Genomic DNA, 27224 nt, shown 5'->3' with positions numbered 1-27224 from the left:
GTTTAAGTCTGGTTATTTAAGTCATTTCAAAACAATGATCTTTTATGAATGAGCCACTAAGATATATTAGGTTTACAAAGTTTATAAAGAGTGAAATCTTCAGTCCTTCTCTAGAAGCAAATCACGCTGAATTCAATGGAACTTAGTTCTTAAACTTGCATTGAGGCACACAGCGCTTCTGAGGTGATGTAAAGGTGATGGAAGGATAGATAATTTCTGCCTTAAGAAGTCACCATTTGATTAAGTAACTGCAGTGTGCCTTCTCCAATGGCTTATTGGCCACCCTCCTGTTGGTAGCATTGGGAACTCCAGCATTGGAATAGAAATAAACTTATCTTGGTCTGTTGAAGTCTTATTGTAAAGTCTTGGATTCTAAATTTCTTTCTGCACTTACAAAAATTATCCAAAAAAGTAGCAAAAATGATAGAGAAAAATATGTTAGTTTCAAAGTCTGTATTTGAAGAGACAAGGCAATACTATGGGGCAGGAGCAGGGGAGGCAGGTGTCTAGTTGTTGTGTGCCATGCAGTTTAATTGTACAGTTACTCACTTTACAGTTACTCACAATTAACAGTCTAGTGTAAAGTATAACTAATGTACAGAATATGTATCACATCTATCAATATTTAAATAGTTTGAATATGCTAGAGCTATGTATCTGGTAATACTTGTGTGATGCCTGTTTGATGACAGCTATATTCACAACAGATTCAAGAGTATTTGAGAGAGATATCTTTGTGTAACTGTTCAGTAGTACTAAAACTATTTCACGATATAAGTGGAAAAACTAAAATACAGCTTGAGAACCTTTCCATTATTTTGCCCCTTATACGTTTGACAAGTTTGCTTTATAGCCTGTGTGTGTACTGCCTTCAAGTTGATTCCGACTTATGGCAACCCTATGAATAGGGTTTTCATGAGGCTGAGAGGCAGTGACTGGCCCAAGTTCACCCAGTGCGCTTCATGACTGTGTGGGGATTCGAACCCTGGTCTCCCAGGTCGTAGTCCAACACCTTAACCACTACACCACACTGGCTCTTGCTTTATAGCCTAGCTGTCATATTTTTCAGTTGCAACATGTCTTTTTTTCTCTCCAGCTTATGTTGACCATGAGTCTTGTCATGATAAGTGAGAATGTGAAGCTGGCCCGTGAATATGCCTTGCTGGGAAATTATGACTCTGCAATGGTCTATTATCAGGGAGTACTTGACCAAATGAATAAATACCTTTCTTCTGTCAAAGACGCATTCCTCCAGCAGAAATGGCAACAGGTGAGTCATCCTGTTTCTGTTTATTGTGTTGTTACTTTTTATGACAGCACCTGGTTTCAACCTGGGTGCTGTGCTATGTGAGGGAATTCCCAGTCAAAGCAGAGTGTGCCCCTCTGCTCACCTACCCTTCCCTTTAGACCTTGATCGCGGACACCAGGAAAAAGTTATTTTTCTACAAGACTGCTTTTACCAACCAGCCAAAAAATCCTCCTTGTGTCACTCCAAGAACAACTCAAAGTAGTGTGCGACTTAGCTTGTAGATGTGGGTGGTGTTTCAATGGAGACCACAAGGTTTTAATGAAACAAAGTTATTTTTTTTCTAAAAAGATTCAAAAAGATAGTTCCTAGAAAAAGGGTTTTACAAAGAAAAAGTTGTAGAAATCCAGCAGATCCCACTCATGGAGCAAAAAGAACAAAGGTTTAAATACAAATCCAGCTTTCAATCAAATTTACAGTCCCTACCAGTTTACAACACTTGCAGATCTTCTGATGTCTGATGGCGTGTGATTTGTTACTTGAATTTGTTACTTGAATTTATATGCCACTTTTCCATATATTAATATGGTCAAGGTGGCTTACAATAACACAAAAATGCAAATGACATCAATAGCAATCAATTCAAAAACATAACGTTTCAAATCATTTCAAAGCATTCCAACAATAGCTCCAATTGATTACCTAAACATTATCACGTGATCTTTTGTCTCTATGATTCTGCCTGGAATCTAACTCTCAAAGTCAGTCCCTGGCAGAAAAAGCCTAGGATTACATGACTCCCATACTTCCTATTCTACAAAACCTCCAGGAAGTACATCTTCAGTGAATTTCCCATGTTGTAATTTGAGACCCGACAGGGCAGGTATAACAAATTAATCCCATAATCCCCAAACAAACCTATACAGCAGATTGATAATTCCAGTTAATACAGAACAGTATATGATAATACCAAATAATGCATTTCCATCACACTTTCACTTAAGGTCATCAGCTAAACATTATTTAATTGGTTATCATTTACCTTAAACAGATCAATATGTAAACATGCACATTACTAAAACCTCCTTTTTGGTGTATTTCTGACTTACTGAAGGGAGTGTAAAGTAATTTACACTTATTAAAGGAATGCTGCTAATTGTTAGAGAAAGGGCATCTCCAATTTTTAATTACCTATTATAATAATAAAAAAGCCTCCAAAATAAATGCTCAGTCTTAAAAACTGATGCCACTACTTAATTAAAACCTTACAGTGTAATCCTAACCTTGTCTACTCAGAAGTACTAATGAATCCTAGGGGTGTGGGATTTGGATTGCAGCCTTAGTTGATTATTTTAATTTTTACTGTTCTGTTGAAGCATTTTAATTTATGTCTGAATATTATATAAATGTTTGAGTCTTTCCTGGACTGTGTCATTTGAGATTACAGGTAGGGAGTTGCATTTTTAATGCTTTCCCTTTTTTTAAAAAAAAATCACAATGTGATACATAACAACATAAGCATATCATGGTACTACTATGACATATGGTTCTTTCGTGAGTATGCCTCAGGGATTTTCAGCAATACTTATTGGAGGATTTGCTCCTAGTGCTCTAGGAGATGCATTATTCCTTGGTACTAGGGGGCATGTTCCAAAGACACACAAGGCAACAACCTTGCTGAGGTCTGGTTCTGGTCAGTGTCTGTATGGAAGGACACTTGGGAATCCTACATATGCCTCTGGAATGTAAATATGTAACGTGGGATATAAATAGAATAATAATGATAGTTCACCATTATGACTCGCTTAATTAGTACCAGAATATCCTGCAGTAGCTCAAGTAACCTTGGAAAACCTATAGTGAACCCCAATGTGAGGGCTTTGCAATGCATTATTACTCCTCCTATGAGCTTTGGATTTCAGACGTCTGTTTTGGAATAACTGCATTAAAGAACACCTAGCATATGGGCAATCTTTAAGAGTAGCTATCACAAGAGGTAATGCTATACCTTTTAATAAAATATTAACCAGCATAAGTTTACAAACACTACGAAGTTTCATTTTCTGGAATTAGCTTCAGATGTAAACATCTTTAAGTACCATTGACAAAAAAGTCAAGAGAATAACATTGCATTTGTTTTCCATTTTGGTGGGTATGGAAATCTTTGGTAGACCTTGTCAACTTCTTATAAAGTGATTTATTTATCTTGAAAATTTCTAAACTGCATCTTTATCCAAAATAAGGAAAAAATAAAACAATACAGTATCAAAACAATTGAAGAAATCAGAGCATTAATTAAAGTTAAACAACTCTAGCACATATAATAGAGCTCTAGAAAATTTCAAAAGCTATATATGCTCAGCTAAAGACACGTTTCTACATGTTAACAGTATATTTTTCATGTTGTCAATCAGGTTAGGCAGGAGATAAGTGTAGAAGCAAAGCACGTGAAGGATATCATGAAAACACTAGAAAGCTTTAAATTAGACAGCACTCCTTTGAAAGCTGCACAACAAGAATTACCAGCTCATGACGGAGAAGTTTGGTCGCTGCCTGTACCTGCTGAACGTAGGTAAGAGATATGGAGAGGGTAAAATAGATTAGAGGAGCCCAAACATTTAAAAAGATCTGATAGTTAAATAAGTTCCATTCCTAAGTCAGAAAAGAAGCACTCTGCAATGTCCCCCATGAATATAACTTGGCAGCCTATACACAACAGCTGCAGCTCAGTGGTGTGCTTCAGCAGTTAATAATTGGCAAGGTCCCTTTGTGGGAAACAAATTCATGTTTAAGATAAGCTTTACAGAGACACAGAGCCTCGGTACAGACATCTTGGATCGGTGGGTGACCTTCCTAAGATCTAGTATCCTATAACGTAAATTATTCAGATACTGATAGGTCCAAACAAAATGCTTATGCACTTGTCCGTATGTGAGAAGTTCCTGTACTTTATATTTAGTGATAAATATCTCAGCAGATTTACAGTTTTCTCTTTTATATTTTCTAACTAATTAGATCTTCACCGGGAGCCAGAAAACGTCAGTCTGCTCATTGCAGTGACTGCAGGGGCCAAAATAATCGAGCAAGTGCTGCAGCTAGAGTTCCTAACCGTCCCTTCTCCCGAAACACTAATGATAAAGGCAAAATAATCCGTGGCCGAGAAAAGAAGGATCCACAAAATAAAGGAAAAGAGGAAAAAGTAAGCATCATTAATGTGAACCCAGCATTTCAAGTTCTTAGAGCTGTCTCTCTCACCATTTGGATCTCTCTTTTCCGCTATCAACATTCCCAAGAGGCAGGAGATGTGAGGTTTTAGGGAAGATTCATTAACAAGAGAGAAACATAACTAACAATGCAATCTTATACATGTCTACTTGAAAGTTCCATTGAGTTCAGTAGTTCTTTTCCCCCAGTAAGTGGGTATAGAACTGAATCCTTAATGAAACATAGCGTGTTATCTTTTCTGGGTGGTAACAAGATGAATAATGTTAGAATTTCCTTTCAGAAAGGCTGGCGGTTGTGGCATGTTACCCTTTCACAAATGGAATGAGTTGTTCCATTCATGGAAGAACTCTTGATATAGAAGAGGCTTCAGTTAATGGAAGAGTCAAGGCACTTTTGCCAGTATCTCCCATGCAACCTCGTTATGATTCTGGAAGGTCCCCCGACCCTCCAAAGTATATCTTTGGGAAAAGGAGTCAGCGGCTTGGTGAAAATTGCCTCCCCCTTCCATTAGAAGATGCCTCCATTTGACAAAGAGCTTTTGATAATATTGGATGAACCCTTTGGAGCTTTTATAATACCTTTATATCACAAAATGCTATAAAATTACCTAATACAACAATTATGTTAGGGAAATAATTATTTATTATAATAAAGTGGCCTAACTCAATCAGTTCATGGCTGAGCTGACTTTTGAACTAATATCCAGGTCCAAGGTAGCTGGCCTATGCTTGGTGTTGACCCTATTGCTAGGCAGAGTGAGACAGCTGCTTGGGAGTTGGGAGCAGCAGTGAAGTGTTGGAGGATAAAGCTGTGTGTGTCACTATAGCCTGCCTTGTGCCCCCTAAGTTGCTCACAGAAGAGGGTGCTGTGAGGCATCCTTCCCTGGCTCTCCCTGTCAGGTTCCTACCTGCGCGTGGCTACTGCCTGTCACTAGGCACCACCAGGGACTCCACCAGTCCGGACTGTCCTTTTTTATGGTTTCTCTCCCCGCTCTAGCACAGATCTCAACAGTTCCCCCTGCTAGGCAACCACCAGTCACGTCCCAATACTAGTATTCCCAGAGACTCTGAATACTGGTATTGTTATTCTCTTCACCGCTGCCACCATTTGTTACAGTTTCCCTTCAGCCTTGGTCATTACCTTACCCTCCCTTCTGGTCTGTGAAACCCCAGCCAAGGATCAGGCCTTTGGTAAACCAAATTAAGTATTTATTACAGATAACAAAGCTAACAAGATTAACAAGATTTCTTCTTAAGGCACATAAGCATATGGTTTTACTCAATACTAATCCGAACTCCACCTCCCTCCTGGCAAACAACTCTCTAAACCCCACCAAGCAACCCACTCAGTTCTCTTCTCCTCCCCAGATTCCACTCTCACTCTTCCTTTTATACATTCAGCCATTTTAAACACTCAGCCAATCATCTCGCATTCTACTGCCCATTCACTCCCCCTCTTTCACTCCACTTACCATGTATCTTCTAAACAACCAACACTTACCATATATATAGGAACATCACAGGTGCCATCACCAGTGTTGGTTTAACTGCCAGTCCAGTTGACTTCTTTATATTGTATCCACAATGGATTCCACATCTTGTCCTTTGCCTTAGGTAGCAAAATACCTTGGGCCAGCCTTGCCTACATTGACTCTACCGGTAGAGGAAGGAGCCTAAATATTTAGGCTAAATGTTAGGCTGAAAAGTCATGATGGGCATGGCCAGGAGAAGACATGTATTTTTAAAAGGATGCCTGCGGGGTGCACATCTGTACAGAAAGATGTGCTGCACAGCTCTCCTCAGTGTCTCAAGTGTAGCACTTCATTCTTATATGCAAGTACTAAAGTGCATCCATTTACTGACAGCTGAGATTACTAATCTGTGGCTTTCCATTCTATAGATTTATTTGTTTGAGAATGATCTTCAACTAAGGGATTTTTCAAGGGCCTGTGCTACTTTACTGTTTACATAATCAGCTGCATTATAAATAGCATATATATGCAGGATTCCATGAAGTCGGTTCTTAAGGGCCCAATTTGACACTCAGTGTGTTGGTGACATGCCACTCTTAAGATGTGTCTGTATGTTGAATCTAATATAAGCTTCCTAACCTTAGTTGTAATTGGCTGTAAGAAAATCTTCTCGCTGTTTGATTACTGAAAACCTGTTGGCCAGCATGCTTCTTTGCTGTTGTGTTCCAGACCTCTCATTAACATTCAGGATGCTTGCTTAAAAAAAAAAAGATAGATTCTAGTAATCCTGTACAATGCCGTATTTCTATCTTGAATACATTCTTTCTAAAACATGCATCCTTCTCATATGGCTGTATGCTGTGTAAACTGTGCCCATGTTTGCCTGGAGGAGTCCATCTTCTATTATAGTTATGAAGACATTAACCCAAGTATAGTGGCAAAATGTGTGAACAATTCTAAAATAACAAGTGTAGATTTGATATGGAAACTTTGTTTGCAGAATAAGCCCTCATCTGACATTTCAGAACCTGAGCCAAAGAAATTTGATAGTACTGGATATGATAAAGACTTAGTAGAAGCTTTGGAAAGAGACATCATTTCCCAAAATCCCAATGTTCGATGGTAAGTATAACCCATCTTTATATTTTTAACTTGGGAAGTATGTGTGTAAGGGCGATGCTTCTAAGGTAAGTTCTACCACTTGCTTAAAAAATAAAGTCTTGACAGGAGATTGCAAGTCTTGCATAAATAAACTTTTTCAGCCAACTTATGGCATGATCCTAAGGCAACCACTCATGGATCCAGTATAGCGGGCCTTGTTCAGTGCAACATTTTGTCTACTAGAACCAGCCAACCTCTGCGGAGTTCAACTGATTATAGCACAAGACTGCTATAGAAGATATCACCACATTGTATCTACTCTGCAGCCAGGAACAACAGAATAATAGTACACAGCTAGATACAATGCCACAACATTTCTTTAAGCCTCCCCAACCACATTTATTTTTGGCATATTAATAGCCTCAAAGAAAACAATACTCTTTTAAATAATGCTCTTATAGAAACTTTCTTGCATAGAAGCAATCCTTTTGCTATACAACAGCTAAATGGCTATTTACAGGATATCTGCTATATTTGCCAAGAACATGATGCTGTTTTGGTGAATGAAGCATAAATGACTACTGTCTCATGGGCTGCAATAGCCAACAGTTGTTATGAGTTGCCAGTTATCTGAATTAAGGCTTTCCTGCTTTGTATGCATAAGCCAGGAATGTTGTAAAGTGAGGGTAGAAAATATTCCATACACTGCTGCAGCGAGAATTGAAATTCAGTCTCTTCAAATGATTATGAATTTGCCTCAACAGATATTACATCAGTTTTCAGTGGTGGTGGGAAACCGAATTTATGCATCTTAAAATTAGAGCTTATGTAGTCCATTTTGGGGCTTAATCAAGACCCGAAAGGAAAAAATAATATGCTTCTGATTTAGATAAACAAATTGCCTACTTGTGTTGAAGTGGACCTTATCTGCCACACACAACCAGTTGGTTGGTTTCTGTTTCTATTCTGAAGCTGTACTTTAAAAGTAGCAATTCATGCTTGTTCAATCTTGGGGGTAAGCCATATTAAAAGCAGTGGGACTTGCTTCTGAGTAAACATAAATAGTATTAGGCTACTTGGGTCCCACACTTTACAAAGGAAAGGGCAGAATAATGTTTTTCTATGGCATAGAATGGAAGGGTGGTATCGTCTCTATGTATATCATATGAGGTGCAGAGGGTGGTGAGATGAGCAGGGGCCTTTTCCATGTTGACTTCCTATCCGTGGAATGTTGTTCCCAGGAAGGCATGCCTGGCACTATCACTATCTGTTTTTAAGCGTGCGTGCGCGAGAGCGAGAGAATTTAGTTTTGAATGCAGGCATGTGGTGTAACATTCAGATATCATTTTAAACAAGGTTATTTTAAGGGATGCTTAACATAACTGAAACGGTTAAATAAAAAAATGTACATTTGGTATATTAGAAACAACATTTTGAAGAGAAACTCAAAAACTGTTCTATTGATAGACTTCCATTTTTAAGAACATTTTGTGCAAATAACATGTGTAGCAGTGTGTTGATGTATTGGTGTTTTTCCCCCTGTAAAGGAATTACAGAACAACAAGCAGATGTACATGCACAGACTGCTAACCTCTGGGTGTGAATAGAATTCAAATGGGATTATTTTATATATACTACTGTAGACAGTCACAGAAGGTTTCAACTGTAGGTGGGAATACATCTGCTATAGGCTAATCCATGGTTTTCTAAAACGGTAATAGTAACTCTTGAACCGAATGGTGATTAGTTGCTTCTGGCATATCATAATCTGTTAATTTCTTTTTCCTGTTTATCAGGGATGATATAGCTGATTTAGTGGACGCTAAAAAGTTGCTCAAGGAAGCAGTAGTTTTACCCATGTGGATGCCAGAATTCTTTAAGGGGATTAGAAGGCCCTGGAAGGTAAAATCGGCTAAATTTTGAATTATTAGCGTTTCTATATGTCCTAATTATGTTCTTTATATGACAGAATGATGAGTCCATGTTAAACTAAAATCCGAAGGCAAGTATAATATGACTAGAATTTCTCACTTGTTGATTATGTGCTATGGGATTAAGACAAGGTCTTAATTCATGAAACTGTTTTCTATAGTAGTTAGTAAGCTAGTAAAATCAGTTCCAGTTTTGTAAATGTGATACATTGGATGAGGATGTTTTCTGTAATTACCTTAATTTTTTTTTATTTCTATGATGGTTTAGCAACAGCAAAATAGAATCAATCTTATAATTCAACTGAGTTCAATATGTAGAGGTCTGAATAATTAAACTATAGTTATGAAAGAGATAGTGAATGCATGCTGTTCTCCAAAGGTGATGAATGCATGACATGATGGTGGATTACACTGCCACCTCATCCCAGAGACAGGAAACGCAGAACTGGTCTTTGTCTGTTGGACACATCCCCCCCATCTGTTTCTTATCGTGGTTTGGAGATAGGAAACAGACTGAGGGGGAGACATGTCCAGCAGACAAAGACCAGTTCTGCTTTTCCTGTCTCCAGGCATGGGGAGGTGGTGTAGCCCACTACCATGTTCTGTGTTCAGCACCTCTGAGAAACACCTGTCAGATAAGGACAACTGTCCCTTCTGATTCTTAAAGTTAGGGTACTGTTTTCTTAGCTGTGATATTAAAACACTTTTGAAGGAAAATAAGTTCTAAAACAATTTGTGATGGCAAATGTATTCTAGATATTTTAAATGGGTGAATTTCTGAAATGTTTTGGACTTTTTTAAATAGGGCGTTTTGATGGTTGGTCCTCCTGGCACTGGAAAAACACTCCTTGCAAAGGCTGTAGCTACTGAATGCAAGACAACTTTTTTTAACATATCGTCATCAACGCTCACTTCAAAATACAGAGGAGAATCTGAAAAACTTGTTCGTCTTCTCTTTGAAATGGTAACTTTAGAATTTGCTATTGATTCTTTGAAATACTTTTTTAGAAGTTACATATGTCAGGCATTGAGAAGCTGAAGCAAGTTCTAGAACTCTTGATCTCCTAAAAGTTGTTTGAGTGTTGGCCCTAGGGAGTGACACATAAAACCTGTCTCATTTGTAACTCTAGGATACTGGTGTTCAGTGAAGACAAATATCCTGTACTGCACTGTGCCTCTGACATTAGGCATTTTCTTTTGTGTGTGCTCATGTTTGAGCAGGGCTTAATTTGCAGATTGGTTTGCATTTTAAAAACCCAGCTTCTCTTTTCAAATTGATATTTCAGCTTTTTACAGGCATCTCGCTGTATAGTTGCAGCTCAGATGTATGCATGTTTTGTGATGTGATGGTTGTTGTGTTAACGCTCATTGGTTTCTGCTAGATTTGAGCAGGCCGGATCAGTATTGGGACACTGTGGTCAAGGCTCCTACTGACATTGTCATGTCTTACCACAGTATCAATCCTGTTTGGCTGCAACATGCTATCCCCCTTTCCCAGCACAGCATGATGCAGTTACATAGCAAAATGTAAACACACATATTTAGCCCCATTCCCATACCACCGCTCCCCATTAATATCTTTGAGGTTGCTTGGCCGCTTAACAGTGAATTGCATGTAACACCTTCCTTGGTTTAGCAAAGTCAGTATGTTGAATTAAGCAAAGTTCACTCCCTAGACACAAGTAGACTTGCAGCTTCAAAAAGAATGCAGTGTTTGAAGTGAAATCAAGAATCTTATAAGTTAATGTATAATTACTTTTTTTTAATTAAGCCTCCTTGCCCACTCTCCAACATTTTATTTGAAATTTTGTTCGCTGTAGGGATCTGCTATTGACTCTTACTTGTTTAACTTAGGCTGAAATCCAATACACACTTACCTAGGCATAAGTCCCTTTGAACCCAGTGGAGCTTACTTCTGAGTAGACATGTATTGGATTGCAGCCTTAGTCTGCTAAGTGCTATTTGGCACTTCATGTTGCATTGTAACTTAGCTTATTTTAGTGTAATAGTATTGTCTGAATTACTCAGGAAATCCTCAGGCCAAACTATACATTACATTAATCAAAGTTTGCTTAACCCCAGCCGTGCCTCCTCTGTTTTTTAACAAAAGCCAGCTACAGAGTTACCCAACCCAGACAAGGACTGTGATGTGGGTAGAGGTGGAATTAACCTTTTTCTACAGAAGTAATTTGCCTCCAAATGTGCTATTTGCTGCAGATAGCATGTTTGGGGTAATAGCAGCTTAAAGGGGTGATTTTCAGTGAGAAAACAGCAGGGAAGGGTTAACTCCCTTTCCATGGTGAGGTCAAAAATCCAAATTGCCTCTCTGGTTGGTTTTTTTTTTAAAGGGCTTTAGCAGGTCCTTAGCATACTATTTAAAAACACTATTAACGTAACATGTAGTTAATGGCTTTATACATTTTGTACCAAACTTAGTACCAAATCTAATCACATGCTGAACACATCTGAATAACCATGTCTACTGACTATTTGGGTTGTATGTTAACTTAGAAATTATATTGTTGATGATGACTATTAAATAGCGGTGTGTGTTCCCTCCCAAAGCCAATTTGCTGCAGGTCAGAAATCTGTTTTTGTTTGTTAAAAAATTATACCACCCTTCATCTAAATGAATTCCAGGGCTGCTTGGTTACACCATTCTTCTCCAACGATGTGTCCCCAGATATGATTGGACTCATCCCTGACAACTGGCTATACTGGCTAGGGATGATGTGAGTTGAAGTGTAACATCTGGGGACCCAAGATTGGGAAGGTTGACTTAAGAGGGATAAACTGCATTCTTTGTATAGACTTTCACGGTTAAATATCATGTGTTTTTATGAAGTAAATTAAATAAGAACATAAGAAGATCCTGCTGGACCAGGCCAGTGGGTCATCTAGTCCAGCATCGTAGTCCACGGTGGCCGATCTGATGCCCATAAAGTCTGCAAGCAGGACCTGGGTGCAAGAGCACTCCCTTCCTGCAGTTTCCAGCAACTAGTATTCAGAAGCATACTGCCTCTGACTATGGAGTCAGAGCATAGCCATCATGACTATTAACTGTTGATAGCCTTCATGAATTTGTCTAAACGCCTTTTAAAGCCATCCAAGTTGGTGGCCATCACTGCCTCTTAATGGGAGTGAATTCCATAGCTGAACTATGCACTGTGTGAAGAAGTACTTTCTTTTGTCTGTCCTGAATCTTCCAACATTCAAATTCATTGGATGTCTACAAGTTGTAGTATTTATGAGAGATGGAGAAAAACCTTTCTCTATCCATGCATAATTTTATAACTTCTGTTGTGTCACTACTTGCCATTTCTCTAAACTAAAAAGCCCCAAATTCTGCAACCGTTCCTCATAGGGGAGAATTCTTAAGTATAGCCCAGTTGTACTTCCAGTGATTACGTTAAATTGATGTTATTTCACCTTCCTGTATCTCCAGGCTCGATTCTATGCACCAACAACAATATTTATAGATGAGATAGATTCTATCTGTAGCCGCAGAGGCACTTCTGAGGAGCATGAAGCCAGCCGAAGGGTGAAGGCAGAATTACTCGTTCAGATGGATGGTAAATAAGCTTAGTTCACATTGTGTTAAGAGAAAAGGAGGAGCTCTGATGTGACATTATAGTATCGACTTTATACTATTTATTTATTATTTATTTATATCCCACCCTTCCTCCCAGCAGGAGCCCCAGCAGGATACTGTACTAATATCTCTTCTTGTGTTCTTGGAATTCCAAATGTTCATTATTTGAATTTGTACCTCAGTTTGAAGCTCCACAGCAGTTTAGCTTCACAAAGTTAGGGTAGGCAGAGAAATGGCTTTGTTCAAAGCCGCCTATGTAGCTCTGATTCCAACACTTGGGTTCCATTCATGGAGGTGTGGATTGTTTGTATGATTCGGTCTCCGTATTTTAGGAATCTGCAAAATATTGAATGTGTTTGGTTTTGATTGAGCCAGAATATAGATTAGCAAAGTAGAGTGGAACTTATAAATGGAAAGCTACATAAGCAAGGGTGAAGAAGCATGGCAGCAGCAGCAGGATTCTGAGCCCTTGGACATGCCATTCAGTGCCCCTCCACTTCCTGATTTTATAAAACAGAACTATTGGGGGGGGGTATGTGTTAGGTGACATTTTAATTAAAAAAAATAAAAGCTGCAGTTTTTAGGACTCGGGAGTTGTTGTTATGTGCCTTCAAGTTGATTACGACTTATGGCGACCCTATGAATCAACAACCTCCAATAGCATCTGTTATAAACCACTCTGTTCAGACCTTGTAAATTCAGGTCTGTGGCTTCATTTATGGAATCAATCCATCTCTGGTTTGGCCTTCTTTTTCTACTCCCTCCTGTTTTTCCCAGCATTATTGTCTTTTCTAGTGAATCATATCTTCTCATTATGTGTCCAAGGTATGATAACCTCAGTTTCATCATTTTAGCTTCTAGTGATAGTTCTGGTTTAATTTGTTCTAACACCCAATTATTTGTCTTTCTTGTGGTCCATGGTATCCACAAAGCTCTCCTCCAACACACGCACATGCCTACCAGTCTCTCGCAGGGAGGGAGCTTCTTCCGACCGACTGTTCGTTGGCTCCATCTCTCCTGTCGTTTGCAGCTGCATGGGCTGCTACAAGCGCGAATCACTGCCATCAATCAAGATGGCACCAGAGGCTTCAGCCCCTTAGGAAAACCTCGGCCACCATCTTGGTTAATGGCAGTCTTGCGCGCGCAGCCTCAAAAGAGGAGAGACAGGTGGATGGAAGAAGCTCCCTCTCTGTGATCCACTGCAGCTACTTTGCTGCGGATCGTGGAAAAAGAGCGCTACTCCTCCCTCATCCTATTGGAAGGGTTCTTCAGGGGCCTCTGTGGCTGCAGTGGCCCTCGGCTAGGGCCCAACCTGGCCACCCATTGGGACCAGCCCTGTCTTGAGCATTACTTAACTTGCATGGAATATTAAGGCAATAGTTTGATGATTACTGCATTCCTTGGGATCCCCTTTCTTTGGAATTGGGATATATATTGAATGCTTCCAGTCTATGGGCCATTGTTTAGTTTTCCGTATTGGTTGACAAATTATTGTCAAAATTTGGACAGATTCACTCTCAGTAACTTGTAGCAACTCTATGGGTATGCCATCCTGGTGATTTGTTTCTTCAAAGTATTTTAAGAGCAGCTTTCACCTCACATTCTAAAATTTCTGGTTCTTCATCATACAGTTCCTCCGTGAATGAATCTGTCATCCCTGCATCTCTTTTATATAGTTCTTCAGTGTGTTGATTCCATCTTCCTTTTATTTCATCTCAGTCAGTGTGTTTCCTTATTGAATATTCAACAAGTTTAAATTTCCCTTTAATTTCTCTAATCTTGTGGAATAGGGCTCTTGTTCTACCTTTTTTGTTGTCCTCTTCTATTTCTATACAATAGCTATTTGTCCCTATGTAAAAAAAAAAAACCCTGCAGTTTTTAGGACCCTGGAATTAGTGGACTCTTAGTTCTCTATGCCCATTCAGATTTCAGATCACCTATCTAAAGGGTCACTTCTGACTGCATTTTCTAGGAAAAGTACAAACTACTACCCACCTACAAAACACATGTTTTGCAAATTATTTGGATCCCACCTCCCATCAGCTCCAGCCAACATAGTCAGTGATAGTCTTGTAGTCCAAAACGTCTGAAGGGTGCCAGGTTAGGGAAGGGAAGTGTGGCTCAGAAGAAAGGGGTGATGTTTTGTTTGAAGCAGTTTTCTATCCAAGTATCTACATGTTGTCAGAATTCAGTGATGAAAGTTGAGATTACAAAGGCAGACGTACAAACTATTGTTTCACATTCTGCACATATACTCATGTAAGCTGTATAATATAATTTTATGAACATTCACTGTCTGAATGACTGTGACTTTGGAGTCATTGAGAAGTCTGTCAGGTGAGAAGCCTATTCACTGGTCTTCAAACAATGGTTTCCCCTCCTTACAGAGCTATCATAGTAGTTCTTTCCCCTCTCTTTAAAAAGAAATTAAATGTAGCAGCAGGAGGCTCAATAGCCAAGGATACTTTACAGTATTTAAATTTTTAAGTACAAGTCTGTTGTCATTAATGTAGGTAGTTAAAATCCACATTGGTTTTAATGACTTGGAGTAACTTCCAGAATCTGCCCTTCTTCTTACCTTCTGATTTAGGTGTTGGAGGGGCTTCTGAAAATGACGATCCTTCCAAAATGGTTATGGTATTAGCTGCTACTAATTTTCCATGGGATATTGATGAGGCCTTAAGACGACGGCTGGAAAAGAGAATTTATATTCCTTTACCATCAGGTATTAAAACTTCATTTTGGAAAAACCCAACCTGAATTTTGAATTATCAACCTATATTTGATAGCTGCCATTTATGGGAGCGCTATATTGGGAAACGGGGATGTGTCCAAGTGAGACCAAGGCAAAATACTCTCCCAGGTAGTGGAATTATCAGTATGTCCCGTAGGGCTTGCAAGCAAAGCTTAAACTGCAGGAGTCGTATCTGAGACGAGCCCCCCACCTGTTGCCTCCCCCACTGTGTTTCAGAGGGTCCCCTGAACCTCTAGAGCAGCTTTTTTTGGCAAGGTGAACTGCAGGGGGTGTTGGTGAAAAATGCCTCCCCTCCTTGTTGGACAGTTCTGGTAAATTTTGGCACACATGATTCTAGGATGATAAAAAGCAAAACTGTGCATATTTAGGAGCCTGTTTTTAAAGCCTCAGCATTTTATTAAAGCTAGTAACTATAGTACGCAATTCAAACAATTTCCAGTATTCTAAGTTTTTTTGTATGTTCTGTTTAGCCAAAGGTAGAGAAGAACTTCTAAGAATAAGCTTACGAGAGTTGGAACTTGCTGATGATGTTGACCTTACCACTATAGCACAAAATATGGAAGGTTATTCTGGGGCTGACATTACTAATGTGTGCAGGTATGTTAAGACTACAACATTTCTAAAATAGTAAAGGTCCCAGTTTTAAGCATAAATACTTGGAAATTTCATTTAATTCTTCTTAATGCTATCACAATCAAAAATTTGTTTATGAAGATACGTTAAAGTTGCCGCACCACTGTTTGACGATTGGCTTACTGCTGCTATCATAATTTTCACTTCAGAGAAAAATATTTTTACAGTGAAACAACTTCCCAACCAGGCAGTCTTCTTCTCCCTCTTCATTATCATTAGTTCAAGGAAAGTAGGCAGATTGGTAGAACCCTGGCTGGTGACCTGAAGTGGCAAGATGGACGAGGCTGTTTAGCTGTCTGGCTGGGAAGCTACCTGGCAATCTTCTTACCAATGCAGGGTCCCCAGCCATCTTCCTAAGCAGGTACTGCAGGCTGCTAAGCTGCATAGACTTGATGCTTCCTGGACTCCCTTCTGTGCAAAAAAGCAGCCACAGGTTCCATGCAGCCACTTTTCTTTCTCTGGTACTACATAAAGCCTTCCTCACTGTTAAATTCAACATTCGCTACTGTTTGTTCATTAATTTCTCTCCTTTTCCATCCTACTTCTTTTCCCAACTTCCTTTTTTCTTCTGCATCCAATTTTCTTTTCCTCCTATCCATTCATTTCTGAATTTTGCCATCTGTTCCCCATTTCCTGTCTCTATCGCTGCTTTTGTTCTTTGCCTTTATTTATTCTGGGCTCCTACTGGGAGGAAGGGCGGGATATAAATCAAATAATAAAGAAATAATAAAATTTACTTGCCAGTATTCTCATTTGTACATCTTTCCCTGCAGACTCCATTCTTTGCCACATGGTGATTTTTTCTTTTTAGTGCATACTTCTCCTATGTGTTCTTCCTCACTATACTTTATCCTATTTCTCTGACCATATGCACATCTTCCTCATACACCTCAGTTATCTTCTCACTCTTATTTCTTTCACTTCTCTCTTCCCCCTCTCCATTACGCCTCAGTATCTCATTCTCTGCATCCTAGCCTCTCTCAACTACACAACTTTTCTAGTCTTTTCACGCTAGATGAATCCATCCACCCCTTGCAGAATAAAGGAGGAGGGGTAAGGAGTGCTTATGTCAGCCACTACAGAATTGCCCTCACACCCGGAAACCTTGCCTCCTCTCCCATCTTAGTCTTCTGCATTTGCTTAAAGGACGAGTTGATGTCAAGGCCCTAATACTTATCCTCCCCCAGAAGACAGTCTTGACATGTCAAAACCTGTAGCAGCATCTATGGATATACAAAGAACAAGACGAACATTGTTAGAGAGCAGTGTGATAAAATGGAACATCTGCAAGCTGGGGTGACAGGCCGGGTCTGGGTTTCAAAAGATTTTCCCTATGAGTCCGGCCATCACAGCGGGTGTTAGCTCCACCTATCGTGCGAAGGCAAGAATGTCTTTGAAGTCAAGACTAGGGGCGTCAGGCCCCTCCCACTCTCCAGTTCATTCTTGCCTTCGTACGAACAAGATTGGAAAACTTATCATTGAGATCCTATAGCGTAGCATTTAGCTAAGTTGTTTTTGTATTTGTTTATTTGTTTTGACTGGGTGCGAACCCAGCGTCGCTTGTGTGTCTTCCCAGTCCTTCTTTCCCTACTTTCACTTACCTCTGTTGCTTGTTAGAGGTTTTTTCCCTCAAAGACCGCGGCTGCGGTTCTCCCTGATTTGGCTTTAACATTTTATTTTCGTTCTCTCTCCTGCTTGTCTGGCGACCCCCACAGAGACCGCGGCTGCGGTGTTCTGTGTTTTTTGGCCGTTTTGAGCTTCGGGAGATCGCAGCCTTTTCTCTCCCGTAGCGGTTCTGCTTTTTTCAAGTCGCGCTCTGTGGAGCCCTTGAAGAGACCGCGGCTGCCGTTTTCTCCGAGGCGGGAGCCTGCGGCTGCGGCTCCCTCCAACCTTTTTTAATCTACCAGGGTTCTGCTTCCCTGGAGCCTGGCGATCCGGCTTTCTCTCCGCTCCTCTATTTCGCCGCGGAGAGCCCTGTTCCCGCCGGCGACAGCGGCTTGCCTCCTGCTGCCTCAGCCCTCACAGGCTTTTCTCGGCACGTTAGTTTCGCCGCGGCTAGCCCTGCTCCCAGCGCCGGCAGCGGCTTGCCTCCTGCTGCCTTATCCCTCACAGGCTTCTATCTGCACTTTCTTTTTGGGGGGTTTTTGGAGCCGCTAGTGCGGTTATCAGCCCCGCGGCTCCCCCTGCTAGTCTGTGCTGGGCAGCCCTTCCCCCCACTTCGTCCCCAGACGGCCGCCATTGCTCCTTCTCTCTCCGCCTTTTTTGATCGTTTTTTCCCGCCCTTTTTTCCGGGCGCCATTTTTTTAATTCAAAATTCCCGCCTTTTTTGTTACCCTTTATTAACCATCGGATACCTTCCCTGCAGGCTATCTATCCGTATGTGTGTTGTATACGTGCTGCAAACAGACTTACACAGGGCTCACTTGCACACAAATTTACTGTGGCTGTAATCCTAGTGGCTGGATTATATTATCAAGGCTGGAGCTCCAATCCTAGTGGCTGGATTGTATTATCAAGGCTGAAGCTTTAATCCTAGTGGCTGGATTGTATTATCAAGGCTGGAGCTTTAATCCTAGTGGCTGAATGGTATTATCAAGGCTGGAGCTTTAATCCTAGTGGCTGGATTGTATTATCAAGGCTGGAGCTTTAATTACTTAGTGGCTGACTTGTACTAAATCTGATTTATATTGGTATATCCTGCCCCCTCTGGGGCCGTGTACCATGCCTGAAACCCAGCCTACAGCACTAATCTGAGTGTGCTAAGTCTAAATACAGCCTATAACATATTAACGCTAATACCTTAGTGCATCCTGCCCCCTCTGTGGCAGTGCACTCCGCCATCTGCCAGTGTATTCTACCCCCTCCGTGGTCATACGCTGAGCCAGTTCGGGTCTTTACATCCTGCCCCCTCCGTGGCAGTGTACTGCACCCAAGTTAATATAAGATGGCAGAACATCCAGGCATGCCGCAATCAACCCATATGGTGCCAGATCAGCCAGGCATGCCACAAACAGCCAAGCCACAACATTCTAACACGACTAAGACCAGACACGCCAAAGCCCTGGCTAAGATAAAACATCTTTCCAGCCATAGCAAACCAAAGCGCCCACGTTACGTCTCTGTGCCAACCACCACCACAGCGCCTCAGGCACACATAAGCGATATTCTCCATTCCCCTGCTGCTTCCTCTGACGAGGAAGAATTTGTTGGCTTTCCCGCTCAGTATTTGACTAACGAACCTTCCTCCGATTTACCGCCCCAAACATCTGTTCCAATAGCTCCTCAGGCACATACATCTGCCACATCCGGGCTGCAGCTGTCTCCTGATTTCCTCTCCCAACTTCAAGCCATGCTGGCATTTTTTACCCAAATGCAGTCACTACCACAAGTTCCTGCCATACCTCAACTCAACATGGAACATCGTGCGTGTCATGAAACTCACCCTTCCTGTTCACCTAACCCCTTTGATGTAGCCAGAGGCAGATGTATTGACGAAGCCTCGTATGTGGAGGAGTCAATCTTCAATGACCACGTTGAAGGAGATGACTGGAGCGACTATTCAGATCATGAGGAGGATACATCATATCGCGTGTTTAATGCCTCAGACTATCAGCCCCTGGCACGCAGGGTAGTTAATACTCTTGGTCTCCAGACAGCGCCTTCAACTTCGTCCGCCCCAGCTATCAAAGGGGCCAAGGTCCTCAAATCCCCTGCACCTACTGAACACTACATCGCGGTGCCGGACCCAATTGCCAAATTAGCCTCTGAAGAATGGGCCCATCCACTCAAAGCTCGACGCTTCAAGAACCTGGCTGACAGACTTTACGCCCTAGCCCCAGACTTTGCCACCAAGTTAGATGTCCCTGGCATAGATGAACCAATCGCTCACCTCGTTTCACGATCTCTTTTGCCCAGGGAAGGGGAATCCCACCTAAAAGACACTACTGAGCGATGAATAGACTTCGCCCTCCGCAAGAATCACGAGGCCACTGCCCTAGCCATGCGTGCCTCCGCTTCAGCCTCCATCTTCTCCAGAGCATCTATGATGTGGCTGGATGACCTTCTAGAGGACGCTAACCCTGATCCTGTCGCCCTCAGAAGAGCACTATTGAAATTGCGTAAGACAGCAGCTTTTGTGGCCGATGCCACTTTGGATGCCACTCAATTAGGGGCACAAGCCATGACGGCGCAAATAGTCGCTCGTTGCAACCTCTGGCTTCGCCACTGGCAAGCTGATTCAGCGGCCAGATTGAATCTGTCCAGGGCTCCTTACTCCGGATCTCTACTCTTCGGCGAGGAAGCTCTAAAGGCAGTGCTGGTTGATCCAAAAGACGCCCACAAACCGGTTCTGGCCACAGTCAAGAACAGCGACCACAGGCCCTTCAGGCGATTTCTTTCCTTCCGTTCTAACCAGCCCTTTCGAGGAACGCGGCCAGGAGGACGAGGCCGCGACTTCAGATCCTATGATCCCAACGCATTCAGGGGCTCCTGGAACCGACGCTTCCAGGGCAGAGGTCAGTACCAAGGGCGCAGGGGCAACTCATATAAGGGAGGCCCTCGCCTACGCAAGTAGTCTTAACGCCCTCCCCATAGGTGGCAGATTACTTAATTTTGGAGATCGATGGCTGCTCCTTACTACGGTCTCCTGGATCAGGGACCTTTTCAGTTATGGCTATGCCATAGAGTTCTGGGCAACCCATCAGACAGATTCCATCCGTCCCCTTGCCCAAGGGCACCAGCCAGGCACAACATCATGCAGCCAGCTATCCACCACCTCTTGGACATAGCGGCGATAGAGCCAGTTCCCACAACTGAGAGGTCGGAAGGGGTGTACTCCCTCCTATTTGCTGTCCCAAAACGAGATTTATCATGGAGGGCGGTATTGGACCTCAAGTTTGTCAACCGTTTTGTAACATATCGCAGGTTCAAAATGGAATCACTCCATTCCATTACGGAGAGTCTGCATGAAGGAGACTTCCTGGCTTCTATCGACCTTAAGGAAGCGTATCTCCATGTGCCCATTTGTACAGCTCACAGGAAGTTTCTTCGGTTTGCTTTTGGCCACCAGCACTTTCAATATAGAGCGATGCCATTCGGCCTCTCCTCTGCTCCAAGAGTGTTTACCAAGGTGCTACTCATCCTAGTGGCTTACCTCCGGACCCAAGGGGTTCATATCTACCCATATCTGGATGATCTGTTAATATGGGCCAAGTCTGAGGAGCTGGCTCATCATCACTTAATGATCACCCTCAATGTTTTGCAGGCCTACGGCTGGCTTGTCAACTTCGACAAAAGCCATCTCCAACCAACCCAACGCCTACTACATCTAGGGGCAATGTTGGACACCCTGTAGGCAATGGTCTTCTTGGCTCCAGATCGCATCACTGCCATCACAAACATCGCAAGGTCCCTGATGCAACAAACATCCGCAGATGTCATGCTTCTTGCCAGAACGCTCGGGATGTTCATTTGTACCATCCACATTGTGCCATGGGCTCGAGCACACACTCGACACCTTCAATGGACTCTGTTGCCGTTTCAACAGGACATTGCCAGCACCAACCATCGCAAAGTTCGTTTGAGCCCCGCACTGCGCCTCTCCTTCCGCTGGTGGACCAAGGTTCAACACCTCTCCAAGGGCACATCGTTCAGAGAACCCCGCAGAACCATTGTAACCACAGATGCCAGCCTCATCGGTTGGGGAGCCCACTGCAACTCCCAGTACGTTCAGGGGGTTTGGTCCACCGCGGAGCAAACTCAAAGCATCAACTGGCTGGAGCTAAAGGCTGTCCACTTAGCTCTACGTCATTTTCAGTCTCTGTTCCCTTTGGACCATGTGCTCATTCGAACAGACAACACGTGTGTAAAATCACATTTGAACAGACAAGGGGGCATCAGGTCTCGTCCCCTGCAGGACTTAGCCTCCCTCATTTTTGTCTGGGCAGAACAACATCTACAATCCCTGAAAGCAGAACATCTCAGAGGGATTTGGAATGTGACAGCAGACTGGCTCAGCAGACAACAGGTATTTCCGGGAGAATGGAAACTTCATCCAGCCATTTTCCATCGTCTCCAATGTCGGTTCGGCGCCCTCTCAGTCGACCTGTTTGCTTCCAGTCGCAATTGCCAGCTTCCCAGGTACTTTGCCCGATACCTGGACTCAACAGCAGAAGCAGTGGATGCTCTGACAACACCGTGGCCAGACGGTCTATTGTACGCCTTTCCTCCCATACCATTGTTAGCCAAAACCTTGAGGAAGGCGCGAACCGAGAGGGCACAGCTGGTTCTGATAGCACCATTTTGGCCACGCCGACCGTGGTTTTCAGATCTTCTGGCAATGTCAATGATGGATCCTTGGACACTTCCAGTCAGGCCAGACCTTCTATCCCAGGGTCCAGTACTGCATCAGGACCCTACTTGGCTCAATCTAACAGCGTGGCGTTTGAACGGGGACATTTGAGGTCAGCTGGACTGTCTGACGCAGTGATTGATATTATTTTGGCCTCGAGAAGACCATCTACCACTCGTATTTATCAACATACCTGGGTGGCTTTCTCCAAGTGGTGTCAGTCCCACCACCATGATCCATCCCAAGCCACTGTGCATCAGGTGCTGCAATTTCTTCATAGCGGCTTTATGATAGGACTTCGACCCAACACTCTACGTCGACATGCGTCCACTCTGTCGTCCATTCTCTCAGTGTCCTTTCCTGGAGATCATATTTCCTCACATCCGTTCATCAAACGCTTTTTGAGGGGAGTCGCCCTACGCTCTCCGCCTGTTGTCCATCGGTTCCCTTCATGGAGTTTGCCGAAGGTTCTGCAGGCTTTGCAACGCCCTCCGTTTGAACCCATCAGGTCTGTGCCCCTACGTATGCTGTCCTTCAAGGTCTTGTTTCTGATCGCAATCACATCTGCCAGACGCGTTTCGGAGTTGGGCGCATTGTCTTCTGCTCGACACCTCTGCGTCTTCCATAAGGACTCTGTTGTGCTGAAGACTGATCCTTCCCTCCGTCCCAAGGTCGATTCAGTTTTTCATTGCAACCAGGACATTGTTTTACCTTCCTTTTGCCCGAATCCTACCCATCCGCTCGAGAAGGCTTGGCATTCGTTGGATGTTCGGAGGGCTCTCAAGACATACCTGTCTAGGACCCAAGAGATTCGAAGAACGGAGTCTCTGTTTGTATCCTTTCATCCAAGGTCTATGGGACATAAAGTATCTAATTCCACTTTATCTCGTTGGTTAAGGGCATGCATTACTTTAGCATATGAGTCCCTGAAGCTGTCAGTTCCAGCTAGTATAACGGCTCATTCTACCAGGTCAGCTGCCACTTCGGCTGCTTTTGCCACTAATGCTCCTGTTGCCGATATTTGTAGGGCTGCAGTCTGGTCTACCCCACACTCGTTTATAAGGCATTATAAAATTGATCGTTATGCCTCTGCTGACGCTTCTTTCGGCAGACGAGTGTTACAACAGGTTCTTAATAAGGATTAACACGTGGTGGTCCCTCCCTGTATGGGCTGCTGTGGTACATCCCGCTGTGATGGCCGGACTCATAGGGAAAATGGACCATTGGTCTCACCTGAAGGGTGATTTTCCTATGAGTACGGACATCACGACCCTCCCAGTTGGAGGATGACTATATATTTTCTAATGTGTTATATATTACTGTTACGCTATTATATTTAAATTTAAGAGTTAAGTCAAGACTTCTAGTTCTGTTATACCGCTATGTTGCAGTCATGTTACTATACATGGTACTATTGTGTTATTTTCCTGCTGCCAGGCCGGTTGGCCTTGTTCTTGTATCTTTAGATATTTCTCCTTAGACTCGCTGCGAATGAACTGGAGAGTGGGAGGGGCCTGACGCCCCTAGTCTTGACTTCAAAGACATTCTTGCCTTCGCACGATAGGTGGAGCTAACACCCGCTGTGATGTCCGTACTCATAGGAAAATCACCCTTCAGGTGAGACCAATGGTCCATTTACAAATTACTGCACCAGATTTAGATGGTCTAGTGAAATGTATTTATCCACTAATGTGGAAGTGGGGGTCCTCTGCCTCTCCAGATGTTACCGGACTGTAACCCCCGTCATCCCTGACCATTAGTCATGCTGGCTGGGACTGATGTCTCTTGTAAACCACTTAGAGGTTTCTTACAATCAAGCAGTATATAAATTTTGTTAAACAAATAAATGGGAGTTGGAGTCCAATAACACTGGGAGGGCTGCATGTTCCTTGTCCTTGCAGTGCTGAATATGTCTTCAGATGTGTCCCCAATTGAGTACTGAAGATCAAAGCAGCTCTTCCAAACTGATTCCATTTGATCTTTTAAGCATGCCAGTCCTCATCTACAGCTGGTATTAAACAATGCCAATTCCATTGTGCATTCTCATTAAAGCCATTCTTGGATATCAACAGGGATGCTTCATTAATGGCTATGAGAAGGCGTATTGAAGGCTTGACACCAGAAGAAATCCGGAATCTTTCCAGAGATGAAATGCACATGCCAACAACAATGGAAGATTTTGAAATGGCTTTAAAGAAAGTTTCAAAGTCTGTGTCTGCTGCGGACATTGAAAAATATGAGAAATGGATACTTGAATTTGGATCATGCTAAGCCTTCTTGAGAAATCTGCCATAAATCTTCAAAGAATTCCAGAAGTAATGAAAAAGTAGTGCAGCAGGGCACTGAGTACTATTTTTTTAACTTTTGTAATTACACATAACAGCAATACACTTAATAAAGTTAGTTTTTTAAACTGCAGCTCATTTTTTCCTCTTGCACCAGTTGTCCTCTATAGTTCCCATTTTGAATCATTACTGAAGATTGTCTGGAATGTTCCTACGTAGGTATTTGCTGGCAAACCAGCCTTATTTCTACCTACATGTTTGCTCAAATTTCAACATGATACAACTTTCCCACTTGCTGGTTGGCCACACTTTCACGATCCCTCTTAGACAATTCTTGTACTGCATAATGTAATGTGTAATTCCCTTTGTGTTAGGGAATCAAAACATCTTTCACTCGTTTAGGCAGTCTGTGGTGGATAACCTCACATTTTCATAACCCTCAAACAGCAAGGATTATTACTAGAAAAAGTAATTCCTATCTACGCACTCAGCTAATGCAATCATTACAATTGTATAGTTTAAGTGGTGTCATAGATACCTGAGAGAATGAAAGCATTTTGAACGTTATCAATAACTACAAATTCTATAATGTACTTTTTTGTATTCAAATATTGTAAGCTTGTTCTCTTTCTATTTGCCTACTGTTAGCTGATAATGGGTCAAAGCGAGCAAACAAGCATTAGGTTACAGTTGCACAATTGACATGCAAAGTGGTTTCACTAATATGGTTATACCTAGAGTTCATATAGCGGTTTCATATTGACTTAACAAGGTAGGTCATAGAACTAACCTGCAGGGAGATTATCCTGAATTTAATCCTGAGTGTGGAACCTGGTGCAAGAGTTAAGGGTTGAATTTTCTGGGAACAGTGAATACAGTCTTACCAACCCCAACATAGATGTAAGTGGAAAGTCCAACACAGTCACATTTTATTTTGATGATACATTGGAAAGGGACTGAAAATAAAAACTGCTAATATCAAATGCCCATATATGGATGAGTCTTTCAAGTGCTATGTATAGTTCTAGTTGCCCTATCCAAAAAAAGTAAGCTGAAAAAGAGCCACAAGTGCTTGGAGAGCCTTCTGGACAAAGTAAAGAAATACCTTTTCTAATAGTGATGTGAGAAGCTTACACAAATTATGCATGGAGAAATTAGAAATATTTTTCTCTAACAATGCTAGAACTGGAGCCAGTCTCTGAAATAGATTAGCAGGATATTCAGGACAAACAAAAGGAAGTACTTTTTAACACATACAGTTGGATCCAGACAAGACTTGGTAACTGGACCCTCCCATAGGTGAAAGGAAAAGGTGATTTTCAGCTATTTTTCCCTGCACCACTTCCCATATTATTACAGATGATCCTCCAACACTCTGCAACAATGAAAAGAAGAAATTTAGAAGCTACAGCTGGAAGGAGCCCTAGCAAAAAAATCACCTTTTCTCTTCTGCCTTCAGGAATGTCCTGTTAGAGTTCCACTAAAGTTCATAAAATGAAAAAAAATGAACTGCCTTCGAGTCGATTCTGACTTATGGCGACCCTATGAATAGGGTTTTCATGGTAAGCGGTATTCAGAGGTGGTTTACCATTGCCTTCATATCCAACTCATAATTTATGGAATTCATTAACAAGTGATGTTGTTACATCTAGATTGGATGACTAAAGAGGATTACTCTGTTCATGTGGGTAAGCTCTCTCTATGGAACCTACAGAGGGCAGTATACTACTGAGTATTAAGTGCTTAGGAGTAACAATGAAGGAGAACTACTCCCTTTCAGCCTTGCTTGTGGACTTTCTGGATGCAACTGGTTGGCCACTGTGGAAAGCAGAGAGCTAGATCCAGACTTTGGCTCCTGTAAATGGAGGCATTCCTTCTGTCCATAGACAGCTTTTGATTAGTGGAGGAATCCTGATGGTGGAACAGTGGGAGAAGCAATTGTCATCAATTTCTCCCTGCAGCCAACTTTATGTTCTCTAAAAATCAGCGCTGGATGGTGGGGGGGCATCAAAACAGCATGGAAGGTGGCATGGGAGCGGCAGGAAGAAGAGAAAATGGGGAAATGCCTCCCTCCCCCACCCCCGCTTCCGCCAGCAGAGTATCCTGAGCAGAGCTCTGCCCAAAGAATGCCTGCTGGAGTGAAACACTTGATACAATTCAGTATGCTCTTATTCAACAAGGGCCTTAATTTTGTAACTAATGGATGTTTTTTTCATTAGCAATCTGGAGTTTATCATAAACTTTAGTTGAAATCAATTTTTAAATGGCGCTAGAAGAAGTGAATGGCATCATGAATTCACAAGAAAAAATGATAGGCAATATAAAGGGCAACCAGAATTGGTAAGAAAATAGATTGCCTTGTCTCACAGCTTGCTCTGGTTACCTTCTTGACCAACTAGCAATGCAGTTTCAGTATTATAAATACAAGCGCTTTGTGTTCTAGTGTGGCAGTTACCTAGAAAATAGAGAGTGAGTTACTTTAGGAGTGCCTTTCTATATAAAACCTTTGAACGCATTCTTTCCAGGGCAAAGTCATAGGCCTGATAGCCATATGAACCAACCCACATGCTGAGTTCACTCTGGGTGCTCCCACCTTCAAAGTTGAAGCAGCTAGTGACTAGGAAATGGGCTTTTTG

The 27224-nt window shown here is 42.2% G+C and overlaps 2 protein-coding genes across 8 annotated transcripts in view; both read left to right on the top strand.

Annotated features, from left to right (window-relative positions):
* Positions 1 to 27224, top strand: part of KATNA1 (katanin catalytic subunit A1) — a 39817-nt gene that overhangs the window by 8409 nt on the left and 4184 nt on the right. For 3 of the 5 annotated variants that reach the window (XM_061624091.1, XM_061624090.1, XM_061624092.1), the window contains 10 exons: positions 1097 to 1270; positions 3661 to 3818; positions 4262 to 4445; positions 6943 to 7064; positions 8840 to 8945; positions 9780 to 9938; positions 12420 to 12546; positions 15157 to 15291; positions 15792 to 15918; positions 24376 to 24716. In XM_061624091.1, coding sequence (XP_061480075.1) covers positions 1100 to 1270; positions 3661 to 3818; positions 4262 to 4445; positions 6943 to 7064; positions 8840 to 8945; positions 9780 to 9938; positions 12420 to 12546; positions 15157 to 15291; positions 15792 to 15918; positions 24376 to 24574 — 1488 coding nt within the window. In that variant the 5' untranslated portion in view covers positions 1097 to 1099 and the 3' untranslated portion in view covers positions 24575 to 24716. Of the gene's footprint in view, positions 1 to 1096; positions 1271 to 3660; positions 3819 to 4261; positions 4446 to 6942; positions 7065 to 8839; positions 8946 to 9779; positions 9939 to 12419; positions 12547 to 15156; positions 15292 to 15791; positions 15919 to 19232; positions 19425 to 24375; positions 24717 to 27224 lie in introns of those variants that run through there. The other 2 variants (XM_061624094.1, XM_061624095.1) reach the window with 2 other exon arrangements.
* LOC133383422 (uncharacterized) lies at positions 19942 to 24362 on the top strand. Of its 3 annotated transcripts, none has more exons than XR_009762287.1 (3): positions 19942 to 20468; positions 21218 to 23920; positions 24205 to 24362. XR_009762287.1 is itself a non-coding variant. In XM_061624089.1 (3 exons), exons 1-3 carry the CDS (start codon positions 19955 to 19957, stop codon positions 23781 to 23783), a joined length of 2493 nt encoding a protein of 830 aa, XP_061480073.1. In that variant the 5' UTR covers positions 19942 to 19954; the 3' UTR covers positions 23784 to 24360. The 3 variants fall into 3 exon arrangements, 2 of the variants coding, with proteins under 2 accessions (XP_061480073.1, XP_061480072.1); XM_061624089.1 differs by having other exon boundaries at positions 21218 to 23153; positions 23741 to 24360; XM_061624088.1 differs by having other exon boundaries at positions 21218 to 24362.

This window comes from Rhineura floridana, chromosome 4 (assembly GCF_030035675.1).
Source record: "Rhineura floridana isolate rRhiFlo1 chromosome 4, rRhiFlo1.hap2, whole genome shotgun sequence".
Lineage (NCBI taxonomy): Eukaryota > Metazoa > Chordata > Lepidosauria > Squamata > Rhineuridae > Rhineura > Rhineura floridana.
The sequence above is the reverse complement of the archived record's forward strand: the minus strand, read 5'-3'. Positions and strand labels throughout refer to the sequence as shown.

Bases quoted from the DNA above. Each gene is read 5' to 3' on its own strand.
- LOC133383422 (XM_061624088.1), top strand. From the start codon at position 19,955: ATGCGTGCCTCCGCTTCAGCCTCCATCTTCTCCAGAGCATCTATGATG. The intron at 20,469-21,217 runs GTCAGTACCAAG...AATGTTTTGCAG, and splicing joins CCGACGCTTCCAGGGCAGAG to GCCTACGGCTGGCTTGTCAA.